The following is a 27,326-nucleotide window of genomic DNA, read 5'->3' on the forward strand; positions in this document are numbered from 1 at the left end:
TTAAAACAAAAGGAAAGTAAAAGGGTGAGTGTCAGAGATACTGACACTATGGTACCTGATTCTGAAGTAGTACCATGGTCAAGGTCCGTTCATGTGTAAACAGAGGGTGCTGGAAAAGTGCAGCAGGTCAGGCAGCATCCAAGGAGCAGGAGATTCGACGTTTTGGGCATGAGCCCTTCTTCATGCCCGAAACGTCGAAACTCCTGCTCCTTGGATGCTGCCTGACCTGCTGCGCTTTTCCAGCATCACATTTTCAGCTCTGATCTCCAGCATCTGCAGTCCTCACTTTCTCCTGTAAATAAAGGATGACTTGGTGATGGTACACCAGCCTCTATGAAGTTAGTTCAGTGGTGTTTTGAACAAAGAGAGACTACAGTGAAGGTAATAGACTGCATTGGTGGTAATAGAGGATGGGTTGGAGAAAGACGACACTCCCCTAATGTTGAGTCCAGTGACCCTTCTTCAGAACTCAGTTTATAGAAAAATGATGTTGGGTAGCTGATGCAGATCACTATTAAGGTGGGGTACATAACCAGTCACCTCAATTACCACAAGTCAGTCATTTACATCAGATACATTCATCAAATAAATAACAGGAGTACTGAACATACAAACTTTTTATTTTTGGTACGAAACTAAAATCCCATTCAGGCAGCAGTACTCCAAGGTTAAACAGAAACATTATTTATTATATACATAAAATATTTTAACAGCAATTTTAACCATGTCTTTCTGCAGACAGTGAATGTTAGATCAGGTTACGGATGCAAAATTGCTAATGAGAAAAATATCTTAAATATTAAATGGTAGAAATATTTATAGTTTATTTATTAAAATTGCTAAATTTGATAGATTTTACAGGAGTATGAAGTCCTGAATCATTAAATTCTACAGTACCAGGGACATTTACAAATTATACAGCCACATTAATAAAATAATTATTTACATGCAATAAAACTAAAGTGATTTCAGAATTGCACCTGTAGCAGGAATCTGGGAGTTTTACAATCTCTTTACAATAAATTACCTTTTCAATCTGTTAGCCTGATCAACATAACCACCTCTGCTCATATCAAATAAGGGAATTCAAGCACATTATAACCTGACAGAAAAAGTACAAGTAACTGAACTAATTGAGCATTTCATTCCAGAAGCACTAGAAAAGACTTTACATTTATTTGAAATTTAATGATATTGCATCAAATTATCTTTGTTACACAAATAAACTCCCTGTAAACTTTGCTGCTAGGAGCAGCTAAACTGTATAAAAGACAGAAAGACAGACTTGCATTTATATTGTACTTTTTGCAACCATTGGCAGTCTCCAACCAATTTTTGCCAATGAAGCATTTTTCAGGTTTGATAACTGTGGTTGAGCACATTAGCAGTATAGATAGTTTAAAGTATTAAACATTTTCACTACACTGCTACATTGTAGCAAGTACCACAATACAAAACAATGAGTTCCAAAATGGCAATGAGTCCATCATGGAGGGAAGGTGACAGCAGTCAGTGTGCCCTGTGCTTCTCTCTCACTCCTCCTCCTCCATGTCACAAGTCTCCCCTTTACAGCAGCTGAACATCAGTGAAAAGTTAAAATGAACCACTGGAGCAATTATTATCAAAGCAGACAAATGTGATCCTGTGAATGAGGAATTTAATGGAGATGTACAAAGACATGTACACAGTAAACTCAAACTTATAACTTATTAGAAGGTGAGGACTGCAGATGCTGGAGATCAGAGTCGAGAGAGTGTGATGCTGGAAAAGCACAGCAGATCAGGCAACGTCCGATGAGCAGGAGAATCAGTGTTTAGGGCATAAACGAGAAGTCGATTCCCCTGCTCCTTGGATGCTGCCTGACCTGCTATGCTTTTCCAGCACCACACTCTCGACTTATATAATTTACTGCCAACATTAATTACATTTTAATTCAGAGACTTACTCAGACTGAAAACCTCTTGCTAATCCTGAAAGCAACATAAAGACATACAATATATGACACAGAACTACACAACCAGAAGTAAAATAGTTGGTAGAAACAGATGTTCACAATTTCAAAAAGAAGTTTCCATTATCTGAAAAAAATTGTTACATTTTGTCACAGTGTTGGCTTCAAAACCTCCAGTGAATTTCACACAGCAGCATTTCCTTAAATTTCAGGAACCACTCTGTCAATTTTCCTAAATTTGATAGGAATTCATAACCATGAAATGATAATCACATTGGAGACATTTGTTAAAAAATGTACAATATATTTCATTTGTGACACAATCTAGTATGATCCTAATAGCCAAGAAATCTATTGTATGCCTTTGTTGAATTTAAATTTAAATCATGTTTTATGCATCTGGAAGATGTGAAAATCTCTCAAAGTACAGCAGCCCTCCACCGCTGGCACACAGATCTTTGTGTTCAATGTTTACTTGAATGTTGGGAGCTAACTGTAGAATGAGACACCAGGTTGCGGAGCAGCTCATTCTTTCCTTCACAATATCAGTTTAAGAATAATTTCCAGCCAAGGATCACCATTGAGTAAACAAAAACTTGGATCATCAGACCAGGGGCAAAAATCTAGGAGTTCAGCAGATTTCTGTGTTATTTTATTTCTACATTTCTGATTAGCAAACATGTTCTCCCTGTTGACATGTTCATACCTCAGGCGCGTCCTGCAGTGACAGCACTGTTTTTCTGCAAGAAGTTGACAGTGCCTCAGAGGTTGGTGGAAATATGTTGATATCTGGAAAGGGCTTCCCTGGGAACAAGGCCAACATTAGTGTTTCTAGTACATGAGTCTGAAACCTACTGCTGTACAGATATAGTGAGTGGATGGTCTAGTATCAATTCCCTTAAACAAATGGCATCTGTTAAACCAATTCACAATATATGCTCACCATCTCAATTGAATTAACTGACTGATCAATGATCAGTCTGGATGCCTCCAGCTTGAGGTCCAAACCAAAAGATTGATTTACCCACTGTCTGAACAGGACAAGCTCCAGAATGGACCTGACAATTTAATCAGGCTATACCTTCAACATTTTAAAATGCAATTTTTAGCTTGTCTATAGCATCATGCAAACTTCACTGTATATGTCACATAACAGCACTGTGATAGGATGTGAAGTTCAGGAAGATTATCCAAATACAGCCTTTTTTTTTCAGATAGATGTTGGAAGCAAAGTTAAAAGAGGAACCAAAACTCAAAATCATCTTTCAAATTTGGAAAACGTAAGATTAAATTTTCAAAATCTTTACAGAAAATTCAACACACTCGTGACAATATTATATTCAAAAAGGAATATTTTATATATCACAATAATCCCACTTTAAACTTTCAATCTCAAGAAAGGTGGTGGGAAACTGTCATGATCAATAGTTCATAACAGACAGTGATGGAAAAACGCAGCAGGTTTGGCACCATCTCTGGGCAGATGGTGCATCCAATATAACTGAAGTTCAGAAGATGCATCATATTGATTAGATTAGATTCCCTACAGTATGGAAACAGGTCCTTCAGCCCAAAACCTTCAGCCTAACCCACTCGACCCATTCCCCCACCCTATATTTACCCCTGACTAATGCACCTAACACTATGGGCAATTTTGCATAGCCAATTCACCTGACCTGCACCTCTGGATTGTGGGAGGAAATTGGAGAACCCAGAAGAAACCCACACAGACATGGGGAGAATGCGCAAGCTCCACACAGACGGTTGCCTGAGGTGGGAATCAAAGCCGGTCCCTGACGCTGTGAGGGAGCAGGGCTATCCACTGAGCCACCATGCTGCCCATATAGCCACGGTACCGCCCATCTTGGACTTAAAATGTCAACTGTTTCTCTCTAAACATATGTTACCAGACCTGCTGAGGTTCTTCACCATTCTCAATGTTTCTTTCAGATTTCCAACATCATCTTTGAATAGTTGCTTTTCTTTTTAATGGTTCTTCCATGTCTGAATCAAGGTAAGTTTCAATGCAATTTTGTTGATGTCTCTTTCTTTTATTCAGTCACCATCTCAAGAGCGCAGCAACAAGAGACTCTAAACCAAGTCGCTGAGAAACACAGACGAGCGTTTCGCCTGGTGCGCAGTATATGAACTCTGTGTAGCAAGACCCATGTACAAAAGCAGAGGGAGTAGGTTGGCAAGGCCAAGGTTTCAGGACACTTAGTTGCCTAAAACTGTACAGTTAACAGAGCAGACTACACTGGGATAAAAAAAAGTGGGCTCCTTCCCTTCCTTCAAAGAGGCTTGTCATACCACAGTTCTCCAAGTAGCCCAGTTAGCTTCCTTTGGGAACTAAACATCTCTATTTGGCACTCTCACTTACAAGTATGAACTTTAGATTACCATAACATCCAGAGTTAAATGAATTAGCAGCGTTCAACATTGAATTTAGAATTCTATTTACTGAGAGATGGGAGTGGAGGGGTGTTGAATGGATGCCTCCATCCAACAGCAAACTTCAAAGGTCAAAACCAAAAACTACTGTCAGGTTATGTAGTTGTTGGTAAGGCTACAGTGCATCTCTATTTCACAGTGACAAAGCCTGGTACATTAATGTACTATATACATTTTAAAATTTTAAAGTACCTGAGGTTGCAATAAAAGCAATGATTGATCTTTAGTAGAGAAAGGAGCATATGTATTTGGTAAGGCATTCAGTGCAAAACGTTTGTTGTGAGAAGCTGTGTCACATGATCATACCACCAAAACTCATCAAACTCAGATGCATAAAGCAATTTTCTAGGCAAAGTCATCAATATTCTGAGTAAGCAGCTCAAAAGAGAATGGAGAAAATTTGTATCCATTGCCCGTGTAGAACTTGTTTTGAAATTCCACCCTGTTCAGAGAGGAGAAAAACAAACTGTCAGCACTCTGCCTGTCTTCTCATTTGTAGGCAATTTGCTTTTAATAATTCCAGTGTATCCATCCCTCTGTGCTAATGCTTCAGCAACACCTCAATTCTTATTGTTGTTTTCAAATTTCTCTACAGTCTCACTCCTGATTATCTTTGAAACCTCCTCCAGACCTATAACCATTTGATGTTTGCACTCTTTCAATTCCATCGTTCCATCACTCACAGACAGACCTCTAGCTGCCTAGACCTTAGCTGTGGAGTTCTTTCCCTGAAACTCTTCATCTCTTTGTATTAAGATGACAGCAATAACAGCCTCTATTGTAATAAAACATTCCAAATCATTTCTCAGGAATATTATAAAATAAAATTTGACAATGCCACAAAGGGAGATAATCGAAAGACTGACTAAAGATGCGCTCAAAGTTAGAAACACAGTAGCAGAAGTAGCTGTTCAGCTCCTTTGAGACAGCTCTGCTCTTCCAAATCATCTATTTTATCAACATATTCCTGTGCTATCCCATATCCCTTGATAACTAGAAATTTATGATCCTGAACATAATTAATAACTAAATTTCTGTACCCTTTTGGGGTACAGAATTATAAACACTCACCAAACTGACTGAAGATGTTCCTCCTCAGTACTCAAATGATTGGCAGGACACCAGCTAGCTCTGCTAAAGGAGAGACCTTGGCATGTTTGTCCACAGATCCCTTGGACAGGTTATTAGCATAGTTAAGGTGGCAGAGGGGCATCTGTCTTTATTCATCATGGCATAGATTAAGAGCAGGGAGATTATGTTAAAACTGTACAAAACTTTGGTTAGGCCACAGCTGGAGTACTGTGTGCTTTTTGGGACCACACTATATAAGAAGGATGTGATTGCACTGGAGGGAATTCACAAGGAGGTTGTTTGGGATGGAGCACTCTAGACATAAAGAGAGGCGAGATGAGCTCGGATTGTTTTATTTGGAGCAGAGAAGGCTGAGGGGGGACCTGTTAAAAGATTATGAGGCATTGACACAAGGGTGGATACAAGGCAGCTGTTCTTGTTAGTTGAAGGGCCAATAATAATGGGCAGAAATTTTAAGGTGAAGAGCAAGAGTTTTCGAAGGGATTTCAAGAAGAACCTTTCATCCAGGAACAGGATCATGAAGTTAGCATTACCAAGGGGAAGAGTGAACACAAAGGAACTGGTGGTCCGAAGTGCATATGCTTTAATGCAAGGACTATAGTGGATAAGGCAGATGAACTTAGGGCTTGGATGGGTGCCGGAGAGCATGATGTTAATGCAATCACAGAGACTTTGTTGAAGGAAGGGCATGTTTGGCAACTAAGTGTTCCAGGATGGAGATGCTTCAGACAGGACAGGGAGGGAAATAAGGGGGGGGGGGGGGGGGGGGGGGGGGGGGGGGGGAGTAGCATTGCTGGTCAGGGATGACATCACCGCTGTGCTAAAGGAGGACACTATGGAGGGCTTGAGTAGTGAGACATTATGGGTAGAGCTGAGAAATAAGAAAGGTGCAGTTACATTGTTTTGGCTGTATTACAGGCCTCCCAACAGTGAGCGTGAGATAGAAGAACAAATAGGTAAACAGATTATGGAAAGATGTAGAGGCGTTAGGGTAGTGGTGATGGAAGATTTTAATTTTCCCAACATTGACTGGGATACAGTTAGTGTCAGAGGTCTGGATGGGGCAGAATTTGTAAAGAGCATCCAGGAAATATTTTCTATAGCAGTACGTTAATAGTCCGACGAGGGAAGGGGCCATATTGGGGAATGAGCCAGGACAGGTGGTAGAAGTTGTAGTGGGGGATTTCTTTGGGAATAGTGGCCACAATTCTGCACGTTTTAGAATACTCTTAGACAAAGATGAGAGTGTTTCTCATGGATGAGTACTAAACTGGGACAATGCTAATTATATCAAAACTCAGCAGGAGCTGGGAAACGTGGATTGAGGTCAGCTATTTGAAGGAAGTCCACATTTGATATTTGGGAGGCTTTCAATGATAGGTTGAAGATAGTGCAGACATGTCCTTTTGAAAACAAGGGATAGGAAAGGCAAGATTCGCGAACCATGAATGACAGAAGAAATTGTGCAACTAGCTAAGAGGAAAAGGGGACCGTACAGGTCCAGGCAGCTAAACACAGAACAGGTTTTGCAGGAATACCAGGAGAGTAGGACCAATCTTAAACGAGGAATCAAGTGGGCTAAAAGGAGTCATGAAATAACTTCAGCAAGCAAAATTAAGGAGAATCCCAAAGCCTTTTATTCTTATATAAGAAGCAAGAGGGTAACTAGAGAAATGGTTGGTCCATTAAAGGATAAGGAAGGACGGCTGTGTGTTGAACCTGAGAAAATGGGTGTGATTCTCAATGATTACTTTGCATCAGTGTTAACTGAGGAGACAACATCGTGAATGTGGAAATTCGAGATAGAAGTTTGTTTACTCTGGATCACGTTGACATAAGGAGGGAGGGAGGGAGGATGTGTTGGGTAGGCTAAAGGACATTAAGGTGGACAAATCCACAGGACCGGATAGGATCAATCCCAGGTTGCTGGGGGAGGTGAGAGAGGAAATAGCTGGGGCCCTGACTGATATCTTTGTAGCATCCTTAAACACAGGTGAAGTGCCAGAGGACTGGAGGGTTGCTCACGTTGTCCCCCTGTACAAGAAAGGTAGTAGGGGTATTCCAGGTAACTACAATCAGTGAGCTTGACATCAGTGTGGGAAGGTTGCTGGAGAAGGTACTGAGGGAAAGGATCTATTTATATTTGGAAGAAAATGCACTAATTCGCGATAGGCAACATGGTTTTGTGCGAGGGAGCTCATGCCGTACTAACTTAATAGAGTTCTTTGAAGAAGTGACCAAATTGATAGATGAAGGAAGGGCTGTAGATGTCATATACATGGACTTTAGTAAGAAATTTGGTAAGGTTCCCCGTGGTAGACTAATGGAGAAAGTGAGGTCACATGGTGTGCAGAGCGTTCTAGCTAGGTGGATAAAGAACTGTTTGAGCTACAGAAGACGGAGTAATCATTGAAGAGAGTTTCTCAAAATGGAGAAAGGTGACCAGTGGTGTTCTACAGGGCCACTGTTGTTTGTGATATACATAAATGATCTGGAAGAGGCATTAGTGGTTTGATCAGTAAGTTTGCAAATGACACAAAGATTGGTGGAGAAGCAGAAAGCATAGCGGACTGTCAAAGAATACAGGAAAATATAGATAGATTGGAGTGTTGGGCAGAGAAGTGGCAGATAGAGTTCAACCCAGGCAAATGTGAGGTGATGCATTTTTAGAAGTCTAATTCTAGAGCAAACTATACTGTAAATGGCAGAGCCTTGGGAAAAGTTGATGTGCAGAGAGATCTGGGAGTTCAGGTCCATTGTACCCTGAAGGTGCCTGCACAGGTGGATAGAGTGGTCAAGAAGGCATACTGTATGCTTGCCTTCACCGGATGGGGTGTTGAGTATAAGAGCTGGCAGGTCATGTTAAAGTTGTACACTACGTTGGTTCAGCTGCATTTGAATATTATGTACAGTTCTGGTCGCCACACTACCAAAAGGACGTGGACGCTTTGGAGAGGGTGCAGAGAAGGTTAATGAGGATGTTGCCTGATATGGAAGGTGTTAGCTATGAAGAGAGGTTGAGTAGGTTAGGATTGTTTTCATTACAAAAAAGGAGATTGAGGGGGACCTGATTGAGGTCTACAAAATCATGAAGGATATAGACAGGGTGGATACAGATAAGCTTCAATCACAAGAGGTCACGCGTTCAAGGTGAGAGGTGAAAAGTTTAAGGGGGATATACATGGAAAGTACTTCACACAGAGAGTGGTAGGCGCCTGGAACATGTCACCAGCAGAGGTAGTAGAGGCAAGCATGGTAGATTCAGTTAAGGTACATCTGGACAGATGCACGAGTAGGTGGGGAGCAGAGGGATACAGATCCTTAGGAATTGGGCGATAGTTTTAGATAGTGGATTTGGATCAGCACAGGCTTGGAGGGCTGTAGGGCCAGTTCCTGGGCTGCAAATTTTCTTTGTTCTTTGTATCCAGAGAATGGTGAGAACCTGGAATGCATAGGCAGGAGGACGGGAAACCTTTCTGGTTATGGGCCAAGTGCTGGAAAGTGGGTTTAGTGTAGATGTATATACTTTTCATCAGTGCAGAGTCAATGGGGCTGAGGGATCTCTTTTGTATTGTATGAGCCTGTGACTCATCTCACTCCTACATGATCTGCCCTTTATTCGAAGATTGGGTCCTTGGTTCTAGGCCTCCTTACTAGCCTGAGAAGCATTCTTTATGCATTTTACCCCAATAATTTTGGAATGTTCAGTGAAATTGCCTCTTATTCATCTATACGGTTGAAAATACAGGCTCAATCTCCGCAATATTTCCTCACTGGCCATCCGCACCAACTCAGGAATTAGTCTGATAAACATCCCTCCGTGGCAACTATGTCCTTTCTTTGACAAGGAGACCAGAATTGCACAGAATACAGTGCAGTGTCTAAACTGTGTCTTAAAGGACAAAGTGAGGTTGAGACTTCAGTCCCATAAGAACAAGAGTAATTATTGCTATCCTGTGACATGGCTGAACAGTTAAATATGAAATTGAATTCCAGGCTTACCAGCAATAGCCAGAATCAGAGAATTAAGCATAGACCTGACTGTCAAAGTGGGAGAAAGTGGGAGAATGAAAGAGCAAAAAAGAGTGCATTAAAACTGGAGAACAGGACAGCATGATAAATGGGAGGGGAGTAATGAGGAGGGGCAAGTGGGATTGGGCTTTGGCTGATTTTCTTCTTGGGTTTTTTTTTAAATGAACTGTGGGACAAGGATGTAATAAAGGAAATGGGGCAAAGGTTTGGCGACAAATCGCAAGAGTCAATGACACAATATTTGGCCAGGGTGTTAGTGTGTGGGACAAAGAGTAACATTACAGTTCTTTTTATGTGAAAAGGAATAGGAGAAATGAAAGGGACCATATAACCAAGAAGTGAGAAATGAAAGTTGGTCCAATATTGAAGAATTGTGGAGACAGTGAAAAATGAAACAGGCATTCTAAGAATGGAGCAAACTTTACTTCCAGATTTTTGATCACAATGATAGCTATCTTTACAATAAAGGTATCTAAATATTTGTTCATGATGACAACTCTACATTTAAAAAAATCACAACTCTCCATCGAACATTATCCTCAGAGCACCAACTTTCACTGTCACTAAGTTTGTTACTCCAAGTTTTCTGTGTAATAATTTTCAACATATTAGCACTACTAAAACCATCTAAGTTTAAAATTCTGTTAAGAAAAATTAAAATAACAAATTTACCAATGCAGTCGGAGTGCATGTAGGAATGCTGAAAGTCCCTCCATGACCAGTAAAATGGCTACAGTTAGAACTGCAAAGAAGGCAAAGGCGGGGAACAATAATAGTGAACCATAGTCACTATCCATATGAAGACCCACGTGCAGCACCATCCCCCACAGGACCTCCGAAAGTTCTGTTAATAGAAAGTGTAACAATACAAATTAAACTGTTTAACCTTCTGTCCACATAAATATTATCAAGTTCTAGACATAATCATTATTAAATTTGGTTATAACCATGCATCACTTCAGAATAATTTTGCTTTTTGCGTATAAATTTGTTAGGCATAATACCGATGAAATCCATAGATTACTTACAGTGTGGAAACAGGCCCTTCGGCCCAACAAGTCCATATCGACCCGTCGAAACGCAACCCACCCAGACCCATTCCCCTACATTTACCCCTTCACCTAACATTATGTGCAATTTAGCGTGGCCAGTACACCTAATCTGCACATTTTTGGATTGTGGGAGGAAACCCTCGCAGTCACAGGGAGAATGTGCAAACTCCACACAGAGTCGCCTGAGGCAGCAGTGCTAGCCACTGTGCAAACGTGTCGCCCATAGGATTTAAAAGTCATGGCATTACTAATAAGTAAATACATCTACTTACGAGCATGAGCCAGGCTGAGGGCCCAGAGTCTCAGGTATGAAGCAGTGTTAGATACACAGCCCAGGCAATATTCAATGGTGTGAATAGCTTGGTGCATGAAAATGTCACTAAAATTGAACTAGGAGAAAAAGAACAAAGGATCATTTCCACGGCTAATTAATATTTTCAAAGAATACACTATGTCTCTGATGCAAAGATCTCAGTGCAAGACAAGTTAATGAGAGGAGTGAGGAGCCTGGATCTAGTCACTTGAAGGAAGTGATAAATAATTTTGTGTACTCCTCAATGTACAGTTGTCAATAGTCAACAACAACCATAGGGCTGCTCTTGCAATAGAGGAAGGTTTAACCGAGGGTCATCACTTCAGGTAAGGAGAGAGATTGAGAAGGAAAGTCCTTTAAGGTAACCTCAGCTGGTGCACTCTGCATCACAAACTAGCCATCTAGCCTTGTTGAAGTGAAACTATCATAATTAACTGACTTTGAACTAAAATTAAACTGTAAACTAATTGATCTTACTAAAAAACAGAGGTGTTCATCAAAATCATCTATCTAGCCGATCATTTAAATGGAACATAGTTACTATTGAGTTAAAGTTTTCACAACCTTAGTGGCAGATTACAAAGTTCAACAAAATAGGTCGAATCATTCTTGTTTAAGGTGTTAATTGTAAGTTTAAGAGCTGTCAGGAGAGGCCAGCCAAGTGGAATGTGCAGTTTGTCACGTGGGGGGAGTCCTGGATGCTGCCAGTGTTCCCGATGACCACATGTGCAGGAAATGCTTCCAGCTGCAGGAGCTGGAGCTGGAGCTGGAGCTGGAGCTGGAGGTCTCGGAGCTTGAGCATTGGTTGGAGACACTGTGGCATATCTGTGTGGCTGAGAATACATGGATAATATGTTTAGAAAGGTGGTCACACCACAGCTCAAGGGACTAGAGGAAATCAGGGAAGGGTGATCACCAGATAATCCAGAAAGAACAGGCAGGTAGTGTAGGAGTCCCACTCACTAACCAGTACTCCATCTTGGAAGCTGATGAGGTGCTGGTAACTTGGAGGAATGCAGTCAGACCCAAGCTTCTGACACCACAACCATATAAAAGAGGATCTTATATTTCCACTACTTGGTACGTTAATAACCATGGTCACAATTTCAAGTCTGTCAGCAAGAGAGCTAGGAGTGAAATGAGGTGAAAAGTCTTTACTCAGAGTGGTTAGAATTTGGAAGTTGCTGACTGGGAGACTGGTGGAAGCAGATTCCACACCATGTTTTAAAAGAAAGCTGGATATCTATTTGAAAGTGAAGAATTTACAGGGCAATGGAAATGGGGCTAGAGAGTGGGACAAGCTGGGTAACTCTTTTGGGAGCAATTCTGACACAAAAGGTCAAATGGCCTCCTTCTGTGCTGTAAAATTGTATAATTCTCATATTATAAGACCATTGGCCAATATTGTTGCCAAACATAATTGAATCATTAAAGCAACATAGTCTCTTTGAAGTACAAGTGCTTAAAACTACAGCTAATAATCCAAAAGGCACCATCATGCTTCTATTTGATGCTCGATTAGAGTACTTTGTTCTGACCCATGAGCAAGCATGTTTGATGAGTCATTTCTGTTGTCTGAAAGTGACTGACACTGAAGCAAAATTAATTAAAGTACAGCTACCTTAATAAGATAATTCACTTCTACTTAAATGACCATGAAGTAGATTGCTGTCCTACCTCCTGCTCAGCTCCATTTGTCTGGCTGCTGTGATTTGAATCCATTTCTCCTTGCTCCATTTCATGAGCTCTCAGCAGTGACATCTCCTCTTCACTTCCTCTTCGGACCAATGTGTAGCCCTTCTAAATAGAAAGCTAAGTTAAGTTCTTGGAAAGGGTAAGGAGGAGAATTACAATCAAAGATGAGACACTTCAGGGTGAACACAGAAAGACTGGAGAAGATAGGATTGTTTACCTTAGAAAAGCGATGACTGAGGACAGAATTAAACATTCCATTTTGAAAAATCAAATGGAGGAGGAGAGAGGGAAGGGGCAGCAGTGGGTCAGTGATTAGCACTGCTGCCTCACAGCACCAGGAACCTAGTGTTCCACACTTGAGCAACGATGCAACGTCACACAGATATTCTCCCCAGTTCCCTCCTGGTGCCCCAGCTTTTTTCCTGACAGTTCAAAGATGTGCAAGTTAGGTGGGTTGGCCATGCTAAACTGCCCATAATGCATAGGGATGTGCAGGTTAGGTGGAATAGCCATGAGAAATATAAGGTTGTAGGGACAGGATAGGTGTGTGTGTCTGGGTCTTCAGAGGGTCAATGGGCTGAGTGGATTTCTATTTCTAAAGTGCTTCCAATGGCAGAGGGGTCAGTAATCAGAAAACACAACTTTAAGATGAGTGGCAGAAGAACCACAGATGACATTAGGGAACAATGTTTATACAGTGAGCTGGTGAGACTAGGAATATGCTTCCTGAAGGTGCAGTGGAAACAAATTCAGTAGGAACTTTCAAAAGGGAATTTGATACATTCTTGAAGAGAAACAATTTGCAGGGCCATCTCAAAAGAGAAGGGACAGTGCGATTGAATGAACTAATACAGACAACAGGCCAAATGGCCTCCTTCTATTCTGCTTTATTGTATATTTAAATAATACCTAATTAATTAGGAAATAAAAACCCAGAAAATTAGTTTAGCTTTCAAACCATTTAAAGTTTTCCATTGTCTTCTGCATATAAATGTTCTTCTCCAGTTACTGTGTAAATACAAATACAAATGGCATTGGATCCTGTGACATGACCTGGAAGGTAACAGACTGAGATGTCCTCTGGTAGACAGAACTATCATGTGTGATTCTGAGGGATTTGTGCTCAGCTTTTCACCATAGTTATTAACAATGGATAAAGAAAGAGAAAGTTGCAGTTGATGGCAACTTAGCAGGTAGTAAATTGTTTGGATGGAAAGAGGACATTGCATACTCATTTCATTTATCTGTCACTTTGCAATGTATAGAAGTAGGAGGTCATCCATTTGGATCTGTGGAGAATTTTCTTAACGGCGAGAGATCAATAACTTTGGAAGAGTAAAGAAATTTATCTGGGAGTCCACATTGGCAGAACACTAAAATTGAACGAAAATGTGTAAAAAAATGTAAACAGAAAGCTACTGGTTTGTCTTTATCACAGGGTGGGGTTGGGGAGACAATAGAGAGAGGAGCAATGCTTCTGCTGCAGAGTTTTTTTCAGATCCTCTGGAATATTGCATTGTTGGGCGCTGAGCCTAATGAGAAGAATGTTATTGGGAATTAAAGGTGTTAGACAAAAGGATGCAATGAGGCAAATACAATGGAAATATTTCCTCTGATGGGGGAGCCCAGAACACTGGTCATAATCTTCAAATCAGAGCTGGGAAGGAAATTAGGAGAATCCTTTTCAAACAAATGTCATTAGAAACCTGGTACTTCTCCCTGAAGGGGGAATGGGAGGTTAATTTATATTTTCAAAGATTGAGGTCATAATGGAACAGACTTCAAAGAAATGAATGTATTTCTCCTGCTCTTAAGAGATTAGCACTTTGGCACATACAAGCATATTTTTCAGCATGATTGTTCTTACATTTCTAAGTCAAAATTCATATCTCTTTAACAGAAAAAAAAGTAATGAAGGAAGTTTCCTTATTTCAATTAAAGAACTAGCATAGACTACAATACGATATTCCTGATGAAGGGCTGTTGCCCGAAATGTCAATTTTGCTGCTCCTTGGATGCTGCGCTCTTCCAGCACCACTAATCCAGAATACAATATGATAGGCCAAACAGTCATATTTATAATTCAATTAGAGAATCAAAATGATCAAACACCTCATCTATTGTTCACTTGGGTGTCAATACTCAATTTTACATTTAACGACTTGCATTTTTGTGAGCACCATTAACAGAGAAAACCACCAAAAAGCAACAAAGAAAAGTAGTCTTCTGGGCAAAGGAAATTATAGGACATTGGACCAGAAACTTGTATGGAGAGGTGGACTTCAAAAAGAGAGGGACTAAAAGGTAGGAAGGTTCAAAGAGGGAGTTCAAAACGTTGGATAGGTAGCAGAGGGCAGAATGATAGTGCAGAGTCAGCGAAAAGGAGGGGTTGGAGGGATCTTTTAGAGCTGTAAAAATTAGATAGGGAGAGATTACAAAAGAGAGAGAATTAAACACCAGATAAAGATGATTACTGGAGTTAAATGAGATCAACAAAGAGTTCTGGATGAAGAGATGTTTTTTGCAAAATGGAGTTTGGGAACCCACCCAGCAGTGCAGCGAGTTAATAAAAAATTGGAGAAGGGTTTCAGTGGCAGACAGAGTGAGATAGGCTTGTAGACATGAGAAGTTCTGAGAATCAAAAGAAGGTCTATTAAAACATTATTAGTTTGAAAGTACCGAGAGGATTCTTTAAGAGCGGAACAAAATAATTACAAGAAAACGTCTGCACTTTAATATAAAGCACATTTATTCACTTAATCTAGAGTCATACCAAATGGAAATATTCCCTTCAGTCCAACCAATCCACGCCGACCATAATACTAAACTAAAGTAGTCCCACCTGCCTGGGTTTGGCCCATATCCCTCTAAACATTTCTTATTCAAGTTCTTATCTGAATGTATTTTAAAGAACCAAAAATGAATGAAAATAAATATCTTATACTACTGAAATCTGGAAATAAATCTTGAAGTAAGCTTGCAATCTCAGGAAGAGCTGCTCTCAGTGCACCATTTTAGAATAAATTTTAGATCTATATAATATATAATGGATACCATATTAGCATTAACTATATAATAATCATGTACACACAAACAAGATGGAGATTGTGCAGATAAATGTGCAGTGCTGCATTTTGGAAAGGCAAATCAAGGCAGGACTTATACGCTTAATGATAAGGTCCTGGGGAGTGTTGCTAAACAAAGAGACCTTGGCGTGCAGGTTCATTGATCCTTGAAAGTGGAATCACAAGTAGATAGAATAGTGAAGGAGGTATTGGGTATGCTTGCCGTTATTAGTCAGAGCATTGAGTATAGGAGTTGGGAAGTCATGTTACAACATCGAACATAGAAAAGAACAGCACAGAACAGGCCCTTTGGCCCACAACATTGTGCCAAGGATTAATTCTAATGTAAAATAATGTAAAATAAAATAACAACCTATGCACCCCTCAACTCACTGCTATCCATGTGCATATCCAGCTGTTGCTTAGATGTCCCTAATGACTCTGCTTCCACCACCACCGCTGCCAATGTATTTCATGCATTCACAACTCTCTGTGTAAATAATCTACTTCTGGCATCTCCTCTATACTTTCCTCCTAATATCTTCAAACTTGGACCCCTCATGTCAGTCAATCCTGCCATGGGGAAAAGTCTCTAGGTATTGACTCTATCCATGCCTTTCATTACCTGTATACCTCGATCAGGTCACCTCTCTTCCTCCTGCTCTACAGAGAGAAAAGTTTGAGCTTAGTCAACCTCTCTTCATAAGGCAAGACCTCCAGTCCAGGCAGCATCCTGGTAAACCTTCTTTGCAACCTCTCCAAAGCGTCTGTATTTTTCCTACAGTAGGGCGACCAGAACTGGATACAATATTCCAAGTGTGGTCTCAGCAGGGAGCAAAACCTCGCTGCTCTTACACTTGATCCCCCTGTTAATGAAAGCCAAAACACCATTTGCTTTCTTAACAACCCTATCCACTTGAGTGGCAACTTTGAGGGATCTATTTACGGGGAACCTCGATTATCCAAATACCAATTATCCAAAACTTGGATTATCCAAAGGAGATCTTGCGGTCCCGATAGAAACATTACATTAAGAAGTGTTTCCAACACTGATCGCGTCTTTTGTTTACAGAGATTAAGCAGGCACCGTCGCCAAATGACTGACTGCCCGCGCTCTCTCTCTCTCCCCACACTTTCTTTGGAGATCTACAGAGGGGTCTACCCTAACCATCCACCCCTCCCCTCCTTCTCAGGAATTATCTCTCCAACACTGTCCTGTGCAGGGCAAATGTGGAACCTCTCAAAACGTTGTAGTAAAAACTTGTGTGCACGCGTGCTATTTGGAGACTTGCCCCACAAAGGCAGCTGCAGTCTTGTTGTTGGTGTCCAGCCCGGCTGCCCCGGAGAGGGGTGGGGGGAGACGGGGTTTGGGAGGATGGGCACGAGGGCAGGGACCGGGTTCAGGGGTGCGGGGTTGGACTTGGGGTGTTGCGCAATGTGTGCTACTGCTAGTCTCCTAAACAGACAACAGCCTTTAAAACTCCAAACCCCAGAGGAAAGGCATTTAAAATCGATTCTCCGAATAATCGATTATCCGAATGAAGTAGTGCCCACCCAGCTCATTCGGATAATTGAGTTTTCACTGTACTTGGACACCATGATCCCTCTGTTCTTCCACACTGTCAAGAATCCTGTCTTTAGTCCTATATTCAGCATTAGCATTCGACCTTCCAAAATGCATCACTTCACATTTATCCAGGTTGAACTCCATCTGCCGTTTCTCAGCCCAGCTCTGCATCCTGTCTAAGTCATGCTGCAGCCTGCAGTAGTCCTCTATACCATCAACACCTCCAACCTTTGTGTATTGGCAAATTTACTAACCCACCCCTCAACCTACTCATCCAAGTCATTTATAAAAACTACCAAGAACAGAGCCCTGGCGGGACACCACTAGCACTAATCTCCAGGCAGAATGCTTTCCATCTACAACCACTCTCTGCCTTCTGTCAGCCTACCAATTCTGAATCCAGATAGCTAAATCTCCCTGTCTCCCATACCTCCTGACTTTATGAATGAGCCTACCATGGGGAACCTTATCAAATTCCTTGCTGAAGTCCATATACAACACATCCACTGCTCGACCTTCGTCAGCCTGTCTTGTCACCTCCTCAAAGAACTCAATAAGGTTTGTGAGGCATGACCTGCCCCTCACAAAGCCATGCTGACTGCCTTTAATCACACTATGCTTTTCCAAATAGTCATAAATCCTATCCCTCCAAATTCTTTCCAAAATATTGCTGGCCACAGACGTAAGACTGACTAGTCTGTGATTGCCAGGGATTTCCCTATTACCCTTCTTGAAAAGAGGAACAACATTCGCCTCATTCCAATCCTCCGGTACAACTCCCATGGACAGTGAGGAAACAAAGATCTTCGTCAGTGGTTTAGCAACCTTCTTTCTCTCTTCCTAGAGAAACCTAGGATAAATCTGGCCTGGCCCTGGGAACTTATCAATCTTAATGTTTGCCAAAATTTCTAGCACATCAATTTCATCAATCTTGATCTGTTCAAGCCTGTTTCCCAGCTCCTCAAAGTTCTCATTCACAACAAGGTCCCTTTCCTTAGGTGAAAACCAAAGCAAAAAAACTCATTTAGGGCTTCCCCTATCTGCTCAGACTCCACGCACAAGTTCCTGATCAGCCCTACCTTCTCCCTAATCATTCTCTTATTCCTCACATTAAAATGCCTTTGGGTCCCCCCTTATCCTTCCTACCAAGCCTTTTTCGTGCCCCCTCCTGGCTCTCTTCAGTCCATTTCTGAGCTTCTTTCTGGCAAGTCTGCAATTCTCTAAAGCTATGCTAGATCCTTGCTTCCTCCACCTTATGTAAACTGCCTTCTTCCTTTTGATGAGAAGCTCCTCTATTCTCGTTATCCAAGGTTCCTTAATCTTACCCCTTCTTACCTGTCTCAGAGGAACAAATTCAGACAACAAATGCTCCTTAAACAGTCTCCACATGTCTGCTGTGCCCTTTCTGTGGAACAATTGCTCCCAGTCTACATTTCCCAACTCCTATCTAATAGTGTCATAATTTCCTTTTCCCAATTAAATATCTTCTCTTGGTAACTGCTCCTTTCCCTCTCCAAGGCTATGGTCAATGTGAGGCAGTTGTAATCACTGTCAACAAAGTGTTCACCCACCGCGAGATCTGACACCTGTCCTGACTCATTGCTGAGCACCAAATCCAAAATGGCCTCTCCCCTCGTCGGTCTGTCTACATACTGAGGAAGGAAATCCTCCTCAACACATCTGACAAAACTGGCTCCATCCAAACCATCTGCACTGAGGAGGTTCCAGTCGATATTGGGAAAGTTGAATTCCCCCATAACAACTACCCTGCTAATCTGCATTTTTCCAATATCTGCCTGCCTATGAGTTCTTCAATCTCTCTACTGCTATTAGGGGGTCTGTAGAAAACCCCCAATGCGGTGGCTGCTCCCCTGCTGTTCCTAACTTCCACCCATACTGACTCAGTAGAGAAACCTTCCTCAACAACCTTCATTTCTGTAGCTGTGATACACTCTCTGATTAGCAATGCTACACCCCCTCCTCTTTTTTCACCCTCCCTGCTCTTTTTAAACATTCTAAACCCTGGGACATTAAGCAACCATTCCTGCCCCAATGAAACCCACGTCTCCGTTATGGCCACAACATCATAGCCCCAAGTACTGATCCATGCTCTTCGTTCGTCACTCTTATTTCGGACACTGCTTGCATTAAAGCAGACACACTTTAACCGATCCCCTTGCATTGTCATGTGAGAAACCTACATCCTGTCACTGCCCCATCTACAACTGCTCCCCCTCAGATATGTAGCTCTGATTCCCTCCTCTTGTCAAACTAGTTTAAACCCTACGAACCACACGAGCAAATCTCCCACCCAGGACATTTGTGCCCCTCCAATTCAGGTGCAACCCGTCCTTCATATACAGGTCCCACCTTCCCCAGAAGCCCTCCCTCGGAGCCACATGCCAAGTTGCATTTGCTGACTGTTCCTCACCTCACTATCTCAAGGCTGGGATGGGACCATTCGCCACAGATTCGCCGCTGACAATTAGCCACTGCCCTTTGACCACCGAGGACACTCAGCCACCGCCCATTAGCCACTGAAGACAATTCGCCACCGCAAATAAGTTTAAAATGTTAGAGAACAAAAATTTCATTTTTTAGTATTAATGTGAGATTTTACTGCCAATATAAAATTGTCGTTATATTGGTTAAGGTAGTGTTTGCGTTGTTTCAGTAAAAACTTATTTTCGTTACAGGAGAGTTTTTTTTTAAGCTTGTATTTTTTTTCCCCATTTACCCTCAAGTCTTCAAAATGGAAACAGAAGTGATTAGTAAATGTGGAAATAAGTTTTATCACGATGGTTTAATATATGTCTTTGATAAACTGCCCGAGTGATTCAAGTACTAAGTTTTGGCGATGTGAACATTCTTATTGTGTTCTTACCAATGAATGTGTAGCTGATGTCCCTCAGTCAGTCCCAGCATCTTTACTGCCAACAAGCAGCATGAAGAAAATAATTTGACAAAAAAGGAATGATAGGAGACGGAGATGATAGAATACAAAAAATTGTTCTTGAATACGGTGAAAGAGATTGTTTGGAATATCTTAGAAAAATAGTGCATAACTATCAAATGAACTAAAATTTCATTTTTTAGTATTAATGTGAGATTTTACTGCCATTATAAAGATTTTAAAAATATATTTCCTTTTTCTGGTTAAAGTTTGTAACTCCTCTTTTTTTTAATCAATATGTAGTATATAGTTGTATAAATAAAGGGCACTGAGAAGTATGAAAGAACAGGCGGGAGGGAAAACAATCACTCCATATATATATTTCCAGTGGGAATAGTCTCCAGAGGTCAAACAACCCCAGTGGAGAAACGCTGGTGGAGAACTGGCAGTGGCTAATCATTGGCGGCAAATCTGCTGTGGCGAATCATCACCAACCCCTCATGGCACCGATACCAAATCAGAGACCACTACTCTACTTGTCCTGCTCTTCAACTTTCAACCTAGCTCTCTGTAGTCACTTTTCAGATCCTCAATCCCTTCCCTGGCTATACCACTGGTGCCAATATGAACCACGATTCCTGGCTGACCACCCTCCCCCTTCAGAATCCTGTAAACCCGATTGGTGACATCCCAGACCCTGGCACCAGGGAGGCAACATACCTTCCGGAAGTCCCGTTCCTGACCACAAAATCTCCTGTCAATCCGTCTAATTGTTAAGTCCCCCACCACTCGCGCTTTTCTATTTTCCTCCCTTCCCTTCTGAGCTTCAGTACCAAAGATCTTACAACTATGCTTTTCCCCGGTAGGCCGTCCCCACCAGCAGTATCCTTATTGCTAAGGGGAACGGCCAATGGGATCCCTTGCCCTATCTGTTGGTTCCCTTTCCTTCCCCTGACTGTAACCCAGCTGTTCTTATCCCATGTCTGGGGAGTGACCACATCCCAGTACATTCTCTCAATTTCCCCCTCAGCCTCCTGGACGATCCAAAGTTCATCTAGCTCCAGTTCCCTAACTCTGTTTTCAAGGAGCTGGGGTTGACTGCACTTCCCACAGAAGTGGTCAGCAGAGACATGTATCATGTCTTTCACTTGCCACATTCTGCAGGAGGAACATGCAACTGCCCTAACATCCATACCCCGCTAATTGGAAAGCCCACACAGGGACTAAAAAGGGATTCTGGGTAATCCAAGATGGAGGACAGGAAAAATTTCTGGCTGTAAGAGCTGCTCCTTTTTTTTTTGAGATATTTCAGGTGTTGGAGTGATTACTTTGGGAAAAAAAAGTCAAAACAACAGCAGTTTAAAAGGGAGAAGAGCAGACAAAGGAAGCACATGGTGAGGACAGTGCAGGAGAGAGAGAGAGAGAGAGAGAGAGAGAGAGCCTGCAAAGTAACTGCCTTTGCTGTGGGAAAATTAACAAACAGTGAAATTCACAACTAATCTTGGAGGAACTGGTGGGCGAAGTTCACAGCATAGAATGTGATAAGTTAATTGTTGTTTTAAGTCTGTCCTAGAGAAAGGCTGCAGTAATGGGTTCAGTGGATTCTTTCTTGATTATATGTTTTTGGAGATAAGTCTCTTGATTAAACTTTAAATATAAACCATAGCTATTAATTTAACCTGTGGCAGTGTTTGTAGAGGAATAAGACAGTGTTATTTTCGCAAGGTTTGAGTAGGTTTGTAGCTCAGGTTGAGGTTTAGGGTGTAGGTTTGCTCGCTGAGCTGTAGGTTTGATATCCAGACGTTTCATTACCTGGCTAGGTAACATCACCAGCAGCGACCTCCAAGTGAAGCGAAGCTGTTGTCTCCTGATTTCTATTTATATCTTTCTCCTGGATGGGGTTCCTGGGGTTTGTTGTGATGTCATTTCCTGTTCATTTTCTGAGGGGATGATAGATGGTATCTAGATCTGTGTGTTTGTTTATGGCGTTGTGGTTGGAGTGCCAGGCCTCTAGGAATTCTCTAGCATGTGTTTGCTTAGCCTATCCCAGGATAGATGTTTTGTCCCAGTCGAAATGGTGGTTTTTTTCGTCCATGTGTAGGGCTCTGAGGGAGAGGGGGTCGTGTCTTTTTGTGGCTAGCTTGTGTTCGTGTATCCTGGTGGCTAACTTTCTTCCTGTTTGTCCTACGTAGTGTTTGTGGCAGTCCTTGCATGGAATTTTATAGATGACGTTGGTTATGACAACGCCATAAACAAACACATATATCTAGATGCCATCTATCAACCCCTCAGAAAACGAACAGGAAATGACATCACCACAAACCCCAGGAACCCCATCCAGGAGAAAGATATAAATAGAAAGCAGGAGACAACAGCTTCGCTTCACTTGGAGGGCGCCACTGATGATGTTACCGAGCCAGGTAATGAAACGTCTGGATATCAAACCTACAGCTCAGCGAGCAAACCTACACCCTACAGTGTTATTTTCTGGGTCTGTCGATTGTGAAGGAGGAAAAGTGGCCTTTACAGTGATATATACTTCTTGTCAGATGTGGGAGTTTAAAGAGAGTTTAAGGGTTACTGCAGATTATATCTGCTATAAATGCTGTTGATGCGAATCTTATCAGATCAACTGGATCGGTTGAAGGGACAAATAGAAGCGATGAGGAATTTGCAACAGCAACAGTATGTGATGGATGGCAGTTATAGAAAGGGGGGGGGGGAAGTCTCAGATACAGTCACACAGATGGGTTAACTTCAGGAAGGGTAAGAGAGGTAGGCAACTAGAGCAGCAGTCTTTTGTGGATATACCCATTTCAAACAGGTATGCTGTTTTGGAAAATGTAGGGGGTGATGGATTCTCAGAGGAATGTAGCACAAACAGCCAAGTTTCTACTATTGAGACTGGCTCTAATGCAACGAGGGGTACATCGGCTTCCAAGAGATCAATTGTGTTAGGGGATTCTGTAGTCAGAGGTACAGACAGACGTTTCTGTGGCCAGCAGAGAAAAAGCAAAATGGTGTGTTGTTTCCCTGGTGCCAGGATCAAGGATGTCTCAGACAGGGTGCAGAATGTTCTCACAGGGGAGAGGGGCCAGCAGGAGGTCATTGCCCACATTGGAACCAACGACATTGAAAGGGAAAAGGTTGAGACTCTGAAGGGAGATTACAGAGAGTTAGATAGAAATTTAAAAAGGAGGTCCTCAAGGGTAGTAATATCTGGATTACTCCCAGTGTTACGAGCTATTGAGGGCAGGAATAGGAGGATAGAGCAGATGAATGCATGGCTGAGGAGCTGGTGTATGGGAGAAGGATTCACATTTTTCGATCATTAGAATCTCCTTTGGGGTAGAAGAGACCTGCACAAGGAGGACGGATTGCACCTAAATTGAAAGGGGACTAATATACTGGCAGGGAAATTTGCTAGAGCTGCTTGGGAGGATTTAAACTAGTAAGGTGGAGGAGGGGGGGCGGTGTACCCAGGGAGAGTGTGAGGAAAGAGAGCGACCTGAGACTGGTACAGTTGAGAACAGAAGTGAGTCAAACAGTCAGGGCAGGCAGGGACAAGGTAGGACTAATAAATTAAACTGCACTTACTTCAATGTAAGGGGCCTAACAGGGAAGGCAGATGAACTCAAGGCATGGTTAGGAACATGGGACTGGAATATCATAGCAATTACGGAAACATGGCTCAGGGATGGGCAGGACTGGCAGCTTAATGTTCCAGGATACAAATGCTACAGGAAGGATAGAAAGGGAGGCAAAAGAGGAGGGGGAGTGGCATTTTTGATAAGGGATAGCATTACAGCTGTGCTGAGGGAGGATATTCCTGGAAATACATCCAGGGAAGTTATTTGGGTGGAACTAAGAAATTAGAAAGGGATGATCACCTTATTGGGATTGTATTATAGACACCCCAATAGTCAGAGGGAAATTGAGAAACAAACTTGTAAGGAGATCTCAGCTATCTGTAAGAATAATATGGTGGTTATGGTAGGGGATTTTAACTTTCCAAACATCGACTGGGACTGCCATAGTGTTTAAGGTTTAGATGGAGGGGAATTTCTTAAGTGTGTACAAGACAATTTTCTGATTCAGTATGTGGATGGACCTACCAGAGAAGGTGCAAAGCTTGACCTACTCTTGGGAAATAAGGCAGGGCAGGTGACTGTGGGGGAAGCACTTTGGGGCCAGCGATTATAATTCTAATTGTTTTAAAATCGTGATGGAAAAGGATAGACCAGATCTAAAAGTTGAAGTTCTAAATTAGAGAAAGGCCAATTTTGACGGTATTAGGCAAGAACTTTCAAAAGCTGATTGGAGGCAGATGTTCGCAGGTAAAGGGACAGCTGGAAAATGGGAAGCCTTCAGAAATGATAAAACAAAAATCCAGAGAAAGTATATTCCTGTCAGGGTGAAAGGGAAGGCTGGTAGCTATAGGGAATGCTGGATGACTAAAGAAATGAGGGTTTGGTTCAGAAAATGAAGGAAGCATATGTCAGGTATAGACAGGATAGATGGGAGTGAATCCTTAGAAGAGTATAAAGAAAGTAGGAGTATACTTAAGAGGGAAATCAGGAGGGCAAAACGGGGACATGAGATAGCTTTGGCAAATAGAATTAAGGAGAATCCAAAGGGTTTTTACAAATATATTAAGGACAAAAGGATAACTAGGGAGAGAATAGGGCCCTTCAAAGATCAGAAAGGCAGCCTTTGTGTGGAGCCACAGAAATTGGGGGAGATACTAAATGAATATTTTGCATCAGTATTTACTGCAGAAAAGGATACGGAAGCTATAGACTGAAGGGAAATAGATGGTGACATCTTGCAAAATGTCCATATTACAGAGGAGGAAGTACTGGATGTCTTAAAACGGTAAAGGTGGATAAATCCCCAGGACCTGATCAGGTGTACCCGAGAACTCTGTGGGAAGCAAGAGAAGTGATTGTTGGGCCTCTTGCTGAGATATTTGTATCATCGATAGTCACAGATGAAGTGCCAGAAATCTGGAGGTTGGCAAACATGGTACTACTGTTTAAGAAGGGTGGTAAGGACAATCCAGGGAACTACAGACCAGTGAGCCTGACCTCGGTGGTGGGCAAGTTGTTGGAGGGAATCCTGAGGGACAGGATGTACATGTATTTGGAAAGGCAAGGACTGATTCGGGATAGTCAACATGGCTTTGTGCGTGGGAAATCATGTCTCACAAACTTGATTGAGTTTTTTGATGAAGTAACAAAGATGATTGATGAGGGCAGAGCAGTAGATGTGATCTATATGGACTTCAGTAAGGCATTTGACATGGTTCCCTATGGGAGACTGATTAGCAAGTTTAGATCTAATGGAATACAAGGAGAACTAGCCATTTGGATACAGAACTAGCTCAAAGGTAGAAGACAGAGGGTGGTGGCGGAAGGTTGTTTTTCAGACTGGAGGCCTGTGACCTGTGGAGTGCCACAAGGATCAGTGCTGCGCCCTCTACTTTTTGTCATTTACATAAATAATTTGGATGTTAGCATAAGAGGTACAGTTAGTAAGTTTGCAGATGACACCAAAATTGGAGGTGTAGCGGACAGCGAAGAAGGTTACCTCAGATTACAACAGGATCTGGACCAGGTGAGTCAATGGGCTGAGAAGCGGCAGATGGAGATTAATTCACATAAATCCGAGGTGCTGCATTTTGGGAAAGCAAATCTTAGCAGGACTTATACACTTAATGGTAAGGTCCTAGGGAGTGTTGCTGAACAAAGAGACCTTGGAGTGCAGGTTCATAGCTCCTTGAAAGTGGAGTCGCTAGTAGATAGAATAGCGAAGGCGGCGTATGGTATGCTTTCCTTTATTGGTCAGAGTATTGAGTACAAGAGTTGGGAGGTCATGTTGTGGCTGTACAGGACATTGGTTAGGCTACTGTTGGAATATCGTGTGCAATTCTGGTCTCCTTCCTATCAGAAAGATGTTGTGAAACTTGAAAGGGTTCAGAAAAGATTTACAAGGATGTTGCCAGGTTGGAGGATCTGAGCTATAGGGAGAGGCTGAACAGGCTGGGGCTGGAGCATTGGAGGCTGAGGGGTGACCTTATAGAGGTTTACAAAATTATGAGGGGCATGGATAGGATAAATAGACAAAGTCTTTTCCCTGGAGTTGGGGAGTCCAGAACTAGACGGCATAGGTTTAAGGTGAGAGGAGAAAGATATAAAAGAGACCTAAGGGGCAATGTTTACATGCAGAGGGTGGTATGTGGAATGAGCTGCCAGAGGATGTGATGGAGGCTGGTACAATTGCAACATTTAAGAGGCATTTGGATGGGTATATGAATAGGAATGGCTGCTGGCAGGTGGGACTAGATTGGGTTGGGATATCTGGTCGGCATGGATGGGTTAGACCGAAGGATCGGTTTCCATGATGTACATCTCTATGACTCTGTGACTAAATAAAGGAAGAAAAGGAAAGAAAAAGAAATGAGAAAACTTGAGAACTTACCGAGTTGACAAACTCTTCGTAAGATTAGAGGAGGTGGATGGGAGGAAGGCCCTACAGTGTAGGGTCTCAGGTTTAGATCTCACCCAGTTAAAAACTTCCCAGTGGCTCTCGTTTCTCTTCTCGCCGCTCAGTTCAAAAAGTTTTGTTTTTTAACTCACCTTCCCAGCAGTCCTCAGCTCCTCCCTTGCACCTCTCAACAAAATGTTGCAGTTGTCCAGGACATTGGTTAGGCCAGTATTGGAATATTGTTTGCAATTCTGATCTCCCTGCTATAGGAAGGATATTGTGAAATTTGGAAGGGTTCAGAAAACATTTACGAGGATGTTGCCTGGGTTGGAGGTTTTGAGCTATAGGGAGAGGCTGATTAGGCTGGGGCTGTTTTCCCTGGAGCATTGAAGGTTGGGGGATGATCTTATAGAGGTTCACAAAATGACTAGGGGCACGGATAGGGTAAAGAGACAAGGTATTTTCCCCAGGGTGGGAAGTCCAAAAGTAGATGACATAGATTTAAGGTGAAAGGGGAAAGATTTAAAAGGGACTCAAGGGGCAATATTTTCACACAGAGGGAAGTGAGTGCATAGAATGAGCTGCCACAGGAAATGGTGAAGGCCGGTGCAATGATAACATTTAAAAAGCATCTGGATGGGTATATGAATAGGAAGGGTTTAAGAGGGATATGGGCCAAGTGCTGGCAAATAGGACAAGATTAATATAGGGTATCTGGTCAGCATGGAC

At 42.1% G+C, this 27,326-nt stretch overlaps 1 protein-coding gene across 3 annotated transcripts in view; it reads right to left on the minus strand.

Moving 5' to 3' along the window:
- Nucleotides 1–245: 245 nt before the first annotated feature.
- The window catches only part of LOC132826993 (V-type proton ATPase 116 kDa subunit a 2-like), a 90,080-nt gene continuing 62,999 nt past the window's right edge, over nt 246–27,326 (minus strand). For 2 of the 3 annotated variants that reach the window (XM_060843306.1, XM_060843308.1), the window contains exons 17-20: nt 12,569–12,691; nt 10,851–10,968; nt 10,199–10,370; nt 246–4,844 (exon numbers count right to left, since the gene is read on the minus strand). In XM_060843306.1, coding sequence (XP_060699289.1) covers nt 4,748–4,844; nt 10,199–10,370; nt 10,851–10,968; nt 12,569–12,691 — 510 coding nt within the window. In that variant the 3' untranslated portion in view covers nt 246–4,747. The remainder of the gene's footprint in view (nt 4,845–10,198; nt 10,371–10,850; nt 10,969–12,568; nt 12,692–27,326) is intronic. The other variant, XM_060843307.1, reaches the window with a different exon arrangement.

Source organism: Hemiscyllium ocellatum, chromosome 24, assembly GCF_020745735.1.
Source record: "Hemiscyllium ocellatum isolate sHemOce1 chromosome 24, sHemOce1.pat.X.cur, whole genome shotgun sequence".
NCBI classification, from domain to species: domain Eukaryota; kingdom Metazoa; phylum Chordata; class Chondrichthyes; order Orectolobiformes; family Hemiscylliidae; genus Hemiscyllium; species Hemiscyllium ocellatum.